The 9,665-nt window shown below is 35.4% G+C and overlaps 2 protein-coding genes across 3 annotated transcripts; one reads left to right on the forward strand and one right to left on the reverse strand.

Moving 5' to 3' along the window:
* Nucleotides 1–94: 94 nt before the first annotated feature.
* On the forward strand, nucleotides 95–3,696 carry LOC148839696 (actin-binding Rho-activating protein). 2 transcript variants are annotated; one of them, XM_088931365.1, is made up of 2 exons: nucleotides 95–175; nucleotides 567–3,696. In XM_088931365.1, exon 2 carries the CDS (start codon nucleotides 645–647, stop codon nucleotides 1,113–1,115), a length of 471 nt encoding a protein of 156 aa, XP_088787491.1. In that variant the 5' UTR covers nucleotides 95–175; nucleotides 567–644; the 3' UTR covers nucleotides 1,116–3,696. The 2 variants fall into 2 exon arrangements, with proteins under 2 accessions (XP_088787491.1, XP_088787499.1); XM_088931373.1 differs by having other exon boundaries at nucleotides 155–208.
* A 2-nt stretch (nucleotides 3,697–3,698) lies between these two features.
* Nucleotides 3,699–9,288, reverse strand: hint3 (histidine triad nucleotide binding protein 3). Its single transcript, XM_088931350.1, has 5 exons — nucleotides 9,109–9,288; nucleotides 8,690–8,807; nucleotides 8,121–8,190; nucleotides 4,913–5,039; nucleotides 3,699–4,617 (listed from the first exon to the last, which is right to left on the reverse strand). The coding sequence occupies exons 1-5, from the start codon at nucleotides 9,286–9,288 to the stop codon at nucleotides 4,570–4,572; spliced, it is 543 nt and encodes a 180-aa protein (XP_088787476.1). The 3' UTR covers nucleotides 3,699–4,569.
* Nucleotides 9,289–9,665: the final 377 nt, after the last annotated feature.

Here is a 9,665-nt window from a genome sequence, read left to right on the forward strand (position 1 = left end):
TGTGACCGTGGAAATTGATTGGATTGCGATCACGCGGCTAACAGCGGTTGAAGATGTGATTGGATGTTCCACCCATCTGTCTGTCAGCTTTGTGGTCAAAGGGCAGAAAGTATCCCTGGCTTTAAATCCCCTTTGAAACGTACAAACGTTGTACGGAGAAGCGACTCCGATGCAGGTAAATGACCATAGGTTACGGTAGAATTATTAGGTACATTCATTTAATCATTAAAAGATTAATTTATTCTTAATTTGAAAAGTTTAGGTGAATGTAAATACACTAAATTTCGGATGCAATATATTCGTTTTTATATATATACGTAACCATGTATATTAAATATTAGCTTTTCCTTTGTAATTATTTGTGCATAACCGGACAAATCTTTCAAGCAAGAAATAAGTAAATATATGCTTTAATATAAATATGTTTAAGATTATAATAGTTAAGAAAAATGAGCTATATATTGTGAATCATGAAACTTAAGAGAAAATAAATCAATTTTAGAAGGACTTATAATACATTACAGTATATATTTTAAAAATATTTTATAAATTTTCTGTTCCCACAGAATCCTAATATCCATGTGATGAAACAAGAGCCTATACATTGTTTAAAAAAAACCTTATAGGTATCCCAAAAACAAGAGATGGAGAAAGACGATCCCAATGATCATGGTAACCTTGGGAAGGAGATATGTGTCAGCACTGTTGAAGGATTAAAGTTGAGCTGGCAGAGGTGGTCGAATGATCACTCAGAGTACCAGAAACACAATCCCTTCAGTACCAACAGGACATTGATGGTGAAGTTTCAGAAAGGAGAGGAGAGCTATGGGAGACCTAAGGAAGGATCTAAGACTGAGCAGAGAGGAAAGGATGCCCACACCCACATTGGAAAAGAGGTGCAAGAACTCTGCTCCATTATCAAAAGCATTGGAGAAAGCAGAGAGGATGGTAAAACTGTGGTAGAGTTTGGGAAGCTATTTGAGAGATATGTGACTATTTCCAACAAAGTTGTTGGGGTCTTGCTGAGGGCTCGAAGACAGGGACTGGTTGCCTTCGAAGGAGAGATGTTGTGGCAAGGAAGAGACGACTTTGTCCTCATCACACTGCTTCATTAAAGAGAGTCCAGGCTGAGGAATGGAAAAGGAGATCTCATGTTTGAAGCAAAACTAGCATATGAACAGATTGTATTCAGTCCTGGTAATGTAAGTTTTGATGTCAATAATAAAATATTTTCTTTTCACAATTCTCAATGGGACAGAAGGACAGGAAATATAATTTAGAGTGAAGCTCAGTGCTAAGTCCTCCTCTTTGAAAAACTTTAAAAAATCAAAACAGTTAAAAAATCTAAGTACTGTTTGGACACTATAATGTAGTTTTACAATGACGATTTGTACCCCTTTCCTAAATTGTATGAGCCAAACAATCTCGCAAGTGACATGTATTAATATATGAATGCACTAATTCCACTGAAAACACAAATATATAGCTTTTAGTCACAACAATGTAACACTTTCTTAAACTTAACTTTAAAATATTTTATTTTGAAAGTTATATTTTAGAACTTCCATCCTAGTTTGAACAAAATATAGTTCCTAGTTACTTAAGGGAAAAATAAAGCAGTCTTACAGGGTTCACGAACTACTATATGCAGCTACTTCACAAAAGTAAATGCTATTTCTTCACACTCAGCAATTAAAACTATTCTGTTGAAACATTGTAATTTATGATTGAAATGCAAAATTCAGAAGAACAAGGTTATTGTTCTTTGTTCTTCCAGATAATGATAACTGAATATAGGCACATCCACAAGACACCATTCAGTGCAATTTACTTGTAAATACGAACTCAATATGTGATACATTATCAAACTTTCATTTCAAGTTCAGATGAGTTGAAAATGATCAAGCCTCTACTCATTATTTGCACACAGAGATACATATAGTTCTATCCCCTTAAAATATGACGAATTCTGAGTACCTCGCATCTCATTTGGCCGAATGAGTGCTACAGCCTAGAAGCATTGACTAAGAATCCAAACTTTTCAGTTGCCATCTGAGGTTGTACTCTTGACTGTGTGTTTCGAGATCACACTGTTAAAGGAAGCACTTGTCTTTAAAAAGTACATCCACGAGGACAAGTCTGTCTGTGGGGTGTGGTATAAAAATAAAATAAAATATATTAATATATCTAAAATATATATATTTTATAATTATAAATATATTTTAAAAATTGTGACTTTAAAACTGTTAAAACTGTAGTATAATAGAAGAAAATCATTGGCCATAATCATTCCATATAGTTCTATGAATGTAAAAAATGCATAGTGAAAACTACATTTACTGGGAACTATTAATTGAATCAAATGGCTTTACAGAACAACAATCCTTTGCAATTAAAAACTCACAACAATAAACTATCTTACCTTTTAAGGTTCAGTACACTTCTCAAGGTTACAGCATGTTCTTTGGAAAGTACATAGTCACTTTACTTAATAATCTATTTCTGATGCAGTTGTACACTTTTCTTTAGTTTGAATTTAGGTTATAAGCAATTTATTTGAATCGGTGTATTTCTGTGTTTTTGAATAATTTAGACAGAAAATGAAGATTTCTATATATTTCACTAAGGTGGTTGTGCATAATGGTTTATGCTTGTTCTAGTGTGATATTAACAAATATTCCATATGTGGTTTTATGTCCAGATTAAATACATGCAAATAATTTAGAACAAAAGTGAGTTTCATTGTCATGTGGAAATATTTTATAGAGCCCCTAGTCCCTATTACCTATTGAAATTTTAACACTTTACAGTAACAGAAAGGTCTGTGGAGATATACAGAATCTGAGCTTTAGGGTAACGCCCTATGGTTGTTTTTGCTGTTACTGTTACCATGGAATTAATTTTTATTAAAATAAAAATATTGTAATTACAAAAACATACTTATTGAGTGTGCTGTGTTTGTTGAACTGAGTTTTTGTAACTGTTGAAGTTACAAAAGAGAATTTCTGTAAGAATATGTGTTGAGAATTGACCAACTGCTCCTAGTATGACCGAAGTCATATAAAAAGATGCATTAGTTCCACAATCTGAAGAATTATCTGGAAAATGTTCAATCGAAGCTTGTTCCTGGTTGTCACATGTATAAAGATGGAGGGTTACAACATACCATGGCTGTGATATTTGAAAGCCATTACTGAACCTCTGGAAATTTTCATTAGTACAAAGGCAACAGCATGAAATACCTCATCCTCAGCCATTTAAAATTGTTGTAATTTGAGGGCAAAGCAGTATCTTAGGGACTGACAAAGAGATGGGTAAACTGTCATGGGATGGTATGAACATCATTTTGTCTTTTATAAACAATGGGGGCAGCTAGGTGGAGCAGTGTTTAGTATTGCTGCCTCACAGCACTGGGGCTCTGGGTTTAATTCCTGGGTGCTATCTGCTATATGTACGTTCTCCCCATCTTTGTGTGAGTTTCCTCCCACAGTCCAAAGACATACTAAGTTTAATTGGGTTCTGGGAAAATTGGCCCTCTACAATGAACTGGCATTCTGTTCAGGGTGTACCCTGCCTTGTGCTGCTTGTTTGCCAGGATAGGCTCTGGTTAATTTGTAACCCTGTATTGGATAACGTGGTTAGAAAATGAGTTTGTTAGAAGATTACATCACCCAAATAAATAAAAAAAACAGAAAATCAGTTTGTATTGTTTTCATTCTGCTTCTTAGAGAACAAATCATGAAATGCTTAACAATACATTAAGTGACCAATAGTAATTAAAAATTAATTTCAAACCTGATGATAGTGCTATAGAACATATCTGGTAAAATCAAATTATATCTTGTTAGTTTGATTGTGAATAAATACATTTGTAGTGTAAGTCATATTACCTTCTTTCTCTGTTACTAAAACTGAATAAAATAGATGGTTTCGGACCTGTGGAGGGACATACTGTAGTGTATCAACCAATCATTTGTATGATTGCTAGTCTACTGAAAAGCACAAATTCTAAAATATAAATATAAATTCACAAATAAGCTATGAGATGGAGTGAGAACTAGCTGTTGTGTGCGTACAATTTACTAGTAAAACAATTTGTATTTACTGTACTAACAAAACAATTTGTTAGCGAACATATTCTACTATGCATGTCACACTGTATGAGTGAACACTGTATGAGTGAACCTTTGAAAAATTACTACTTTCAAATTTCTAGTAAACAAAGCTTCAAACTGTTGAACACATACATAGAAACACCACATTAAAATAAAAAAATAAAATATATTAAAATACTCAACAGGTCAACTGTTTAACAGCAAGCTTAAACAAAGAGAAAGCTTTGAAATACAGTACCAAGAAACACATTTAGATTTTTTTCTAGTTCTGAAACATTGTCATATTGAGTACGTCCAGTTAGGGACACATTAGTTTTGAATAATTCGATATACAGTACTAGTCACAGTTTATTAATGTACATGTCATGTTCAAGAAGTCTATAAGCAATACAGGTGCTTTTCCAAAGTCCAGCCCTAAACTGCAGTTCCGTGAGCAAATAACGAAAATTGAGCTTCATGTGTTTTCATTGAGGGAATTCAGCCGTTGTAAGAGCTGCTCAGCCTGTGGGAAAAAAAAAAGATTATAAAGTGAATTCTGGCAGAATTACCACCATTTACCACATTAGTTTTTCACTGCACATAACATGTAAACATTTAGCTACAATAGAGCAAAACTATGCACATCATATTCCCCTTCAACAAAAAAAGAGTCATAAAGATATCTTTCTTACATAACAATAATAAGGATCTCAGGAGCTAAGGTAGTGAAAGTGCAACAGTGATAATATATCTGAAGTTGTAAGAACCAAAGATGGTTTGGTATGACTATTTCATAGGAAGCTTCTGTAACAGCTTACCGTAATGAACCAGTAGGAGTCAGGCCTGTAAAATATCCTGGACGTGAAACCCATCAGACTGGCAGGTGCCAGCACATGAAGGTGCAAGTGAGTAACGGAGCAGAAAGGGGGCCAGTGGAAACCCAACCTGTAAAAGCAAACATCAGCCTCTTGTGTTTGTCTACAAAAACAAGTGAGCAGCAGAATGCTGACTTAAACTAAGACTTGCCCTGCCGAAAAGCACAGGAAGATGTCAGACTACCCACCCTACTGATCCATCTACAAATAACACCAAAGGGTAAAATTAATATGGTTATGAGTACGTGGACAATTAATGACAGCACTCAAAAAACTATGCGATTCTTTCCTGTATGGAGTTATCAGATTATGTGGAAAGAGTGTAACATGGGCAGAGCAAGGTGTGTGTGTACAGTGGTGTGAAAAAGTGTTTGCCCCCTTCCTGATTTCTTATTTTTTTGCATGTTTGTCACACTGAAATGTTTCAGATCATCAAACAAATTGAAATATTAGACAAAGATAATACAAGTAAACACAAAATGCAGTTATTAAATGAAGGTTTTTATTATTAAGGGAAAAAAAAATCCAAACCTACATGGCCCTGTGTGAAAAAGTGATTGCCCCCAAAACCTAATAACTGGTTGGGCCACCCTTAGCAGCAACAACTACAATCAAGCGTTTGCGATAACTGGCAATGAGTCTTTTACAGCGCTGTGGAGGAATTTTGGCCCACTCATCTTTGCAGAATTGTTGTAATTCAGCCACATTGGAGGGTTTTCGAGCCTTAACTGCTTTTTTAAGGTCATGCCACAACATCTCAACCGGATTCAGGTCAAGACTTTGACTAGGCCACTCCAAAGTCTTCATTTTGTTTTTCTTAAGCCATTCAGAGGTGGACTTGCTGGTGTGTTTTGGATCATTGTCCTGCTGCAGAACCCAAGTGCGCTTCAGCTTGAGGTCACGAACAGATGGCCGGACATTCTCCTACAGGATTTTTTGGTAGACAGCAGAATTCATGGTTCCATTTACCACAGCTAGTCTTCCAGGTCCTGAAGCAGCAAAACAGCCCCAGACCATCACACTACCACCACCATATTTTACTGTTGGTATGATGTTCCTTTTCTGAAATGCTGTGTTACTTTTACGCCAGATGTAATGGGACACACACCTTCCAAAAAGTTCAACTTTTGTCTCATCAGTCCACAGAGTATTTTCCCAAAAGTCTTGGGGATCATCAAGATGTTTTCTGGCAAAACTGAGACGAGCCTTTATGTTCTTTTTGCTCAGCAGTGGTTTTTGTCTTGGACCTCTGCCATGCAGGCCATTTCAGCCCAGTCTCTTTCTTATGGTGGAGTCATGAACACTGACCTTAACTAAGGCAAGTGAAGCCTGCAGTTCTTTGGATGTTGTTGTGGGTTTTTTTCTGACCTCTTGGATGAGTCGTCGCTGCGCTCTTGGGGTAATTTTGGTCGGCTGGCCACTCCTGGGAAGGTTCACCACTGTTCCATGTTTTCGCCATTTGTGGATAATGGCTCTCACTGTGGTTCGCTGGAGTCCCAAAGCTTTAGAAATGGCTTTATAACCTTTTTTCAGACTGATAAATCTCAACTACTCTGTTTCTCATTTGTTCCTGAATTTCTTTGGATCGCAGCATGATGTCTAGCTTTTGAGGATCTTTTGGTCTACTTCACTTTGTCAGGCAGGTCCTATTTAAGTGATTTCTTGATTGAGAACAGGTGTGGCAGTAATCAGGCCTGGGTGTGGCTGGAGAAATTGAACTCAGCTTTCCAAAGATGTGATAAACCACAGTTGATTTATGTTTTAAAAGGGTGGGCAATCACTTTTTCACACAGGACCATGTAGGTTTGAATTTTTTTTTTCCCTTAATAATAAAAACCTTCATTTAAAAACTGCATTTTGTGTTTACTTGTGTTATCTTTGTCTAATATTTCAATTTGTTTGATGATCTGAAACATTTCAGTGTGACAAACATGCAAAAAAATAAGAAATCAGGAAGGGGGCAAACACTTTTTCACACCACTGTATATGTACTGTTGTATGTCTAAGACTGGATTATTTTAATGTGCATTTATTTTATGCTGTGTATGTTGTGTTATTTGTTTTTTGTGGTTTTGTATGGCAATGCTAAAGACAAATTTCCACCCTACCTTTTGGATTGACAAAGATCTTATCTTTTGATTTTATAGATGTTTTCTGCAACTAAAACAATAAGATTGACTAAAAGCTGGACATTGTAAACAGTTTAACTTGGAGAGACACTAAGAACTAATTTTAATAAAAAATACTTATACAGTTAATCCTGTTTCTTTCCACAATATAAAGAAAAGACCTATGCCTTACATCTCACAACTGTCATCTAAGAATAAAGTGGGTCACCAAGCAGGCAATGGGTGCAAAACAGGGTACACTCTAGACAGGACATCAGGCAATCACAGGGTACACAATGAGGACAATAAAGATATGCCAGTTATACTGCACAGAACATCTTTGGCCAGTAGGAGGAAAATATAATACCTTGAAAAAAACAATAATAATCACCATAACACCAGTATTTTAGCTCTCTGTAAAAGATTCTGGCTATAACAAGGTACTCTGAGTTTCAAACAAAAACCCAAACAGGCTCAAGACTGGTTATTTTTTTTCTTAACTGATTTTATAACCGAGTAATGAAACACAGGATATCTCCGCCCCAGGAAGACAAAAGTACAGCTCTAGTGACATGAATAAGCTACTACTGTATAAATCTAGAAGATTAAAAAAACATGTGAGAACTATACATTAAGGTAGGGAACTAAAGGACATTTTGTAAACAGTTCAGGTGGGTAGCTGCGTCAGCATGCGTAGGCCACAAAGGAACAAGTAATAGGTTTATTCCATGCTGAAAAAAAGAAGAAAGAGAACACAAAGTTTTGGCCATGGAGCCTTCTTCAGGTGTCAAAAATCACACCTGAAGAAGGCTCCACGACCAAAACGTTGTGTTCTCTTTCTTCTTTTTTTCAGCATGGAATAAACCTATTTTGTAAACAGGCTAATAAATAAAAAAAAAGTGGCAGATTATCTGTAATCTGGCACTCAACATTCCTATTGCAGATCATTTGTTTCATGGGGTTAAAGTCACTTGTTTTTGTTTGCTATGTATCACATATCCATGCAGTTTACTTGCACGGAACTTGTAAATCAAGAGCATTACCTAATATCATTCAGGTCTGTAATGCCATTCTTCTGCAGTATTGCTTTTCCAACTTCCACCATCTTCTCCACTGTTCAGGAACAGAGAGAGTACATACTATTGACAGAATATCACAATTTGTAGACAGGTTCTTTATTATGGCAAATGGTAAAATTTATAAAGACAAAAAAATACTTCTGTTCTATTCATATTTAATAACAACATAAAACGTGAGATGTTTGGAAAACATATTAATTGTGACTTTGCTTGTGAGTATACATTTTCTGTATGCTTTTTGCAACATTCTTGGTATGGCAAATACCTGTAGGAATTAAACACAAAGCTATGCATTCCCAGACAGGCATTTCCCAAAGTTTGATAATAAACCTAATACCAAAATTGAGATAATTTTTAGAAATAATAATTATGTCCTTCAAATAATCAGGAATACACTTGAAAATTTGTTTGACAGAGCCGCCTAATAGTATCCACCTGAAATATTTTTCTTTCAAAAGGTATACATGTAAATATCTGTATGCCGTAAATTTTTCAATGCATCAAACTTACATGAAAACAATCTATATCTTTACCTAATGGTGCATGATCCTTTTTGAGACTCTTACAGTTCCCAATGTGTTTCATGGGCACAACAAGGTAGTGATGCGGTGCCCCTGGTTTTATGTCTTTAAAACAAGCCAGCTCTTCGTCCTAAATCAAAGATAATAAATGAGACAAATGCGAAATTAGACGTGATTCATAAGGCGATGTACGAAATGGTTATACGGCACTTGTATAGGTGCGGTCTTCAAAGTCAGTATGGTTTAGGATCATAAACATAGTGATTTAGATTAAGAACATGTTTAATCGAAAATAAATCACATATACTAATACTGTCAGAATTTCAGACACATATATCAATATTTAGATTGTCCCAATTTGCTATTTCTGAATTACCGTCTTCTGAAAGGAAAAAATAAACGAAACTTTAAAACGTATATTCGTTACTTACGAAATATATTACTTCAGTGTCAACTTCTTTATTGACAATTTTACAGAATATACATTTTTTCTCGTATCCATCTGTCTGATTTAAGCTGCCACTTTGCTCGATTGCTGTGCCTTCACTCGCAGCCATTTTCAAACACTGTACCTGCAACCCACAGGCCACAAAGAAGATTGCAGCCGTCATCGAGCCCAAGGAAAAGCATACGATAACAGATGTTAATGGGAATGTGATCATTAGGGAATTAATGATACCTAAGGTACAGAAGCTTATGACTTCGAAGATGAGGTATTGCAAATGACTGCTGGGCGATGTTGTTTCCCCTATGTTAGTGTATTAAATCTAAAATGAAATGCCCAGTCTATACGGATCTAGCCTGTAAAATATGTACACGCAAACTGTACATATTTTCAATTAAATGTTTATATGAACTTTTTTTTATTGAGATACTATAAATCAGAATTCATGTATTTTTCTCTGAAATATGTATGTAGATAAAACGATTTTGTTGAGATTTGACAGAGATGCATATGACATTTTATGTGTGTGGTCAGAGAACCAAA

The sequence above is a fragment of the Atractosteus spatula genome, chromosome 2 (genome assembly GCF_055471065.1).
Source record: "Atractosteus spatula isolate fAtrSpa1 chromosome 2, fAtrSpa1.hap1, whole genome shotgun sequence".
NCBI classification, from domain to species: Eukaryota; Metazoa; Chordata; class Actinopteri; order Semionotiformes; family Lepisosteidae; genus Atractosteus; species Atractosteus spatula.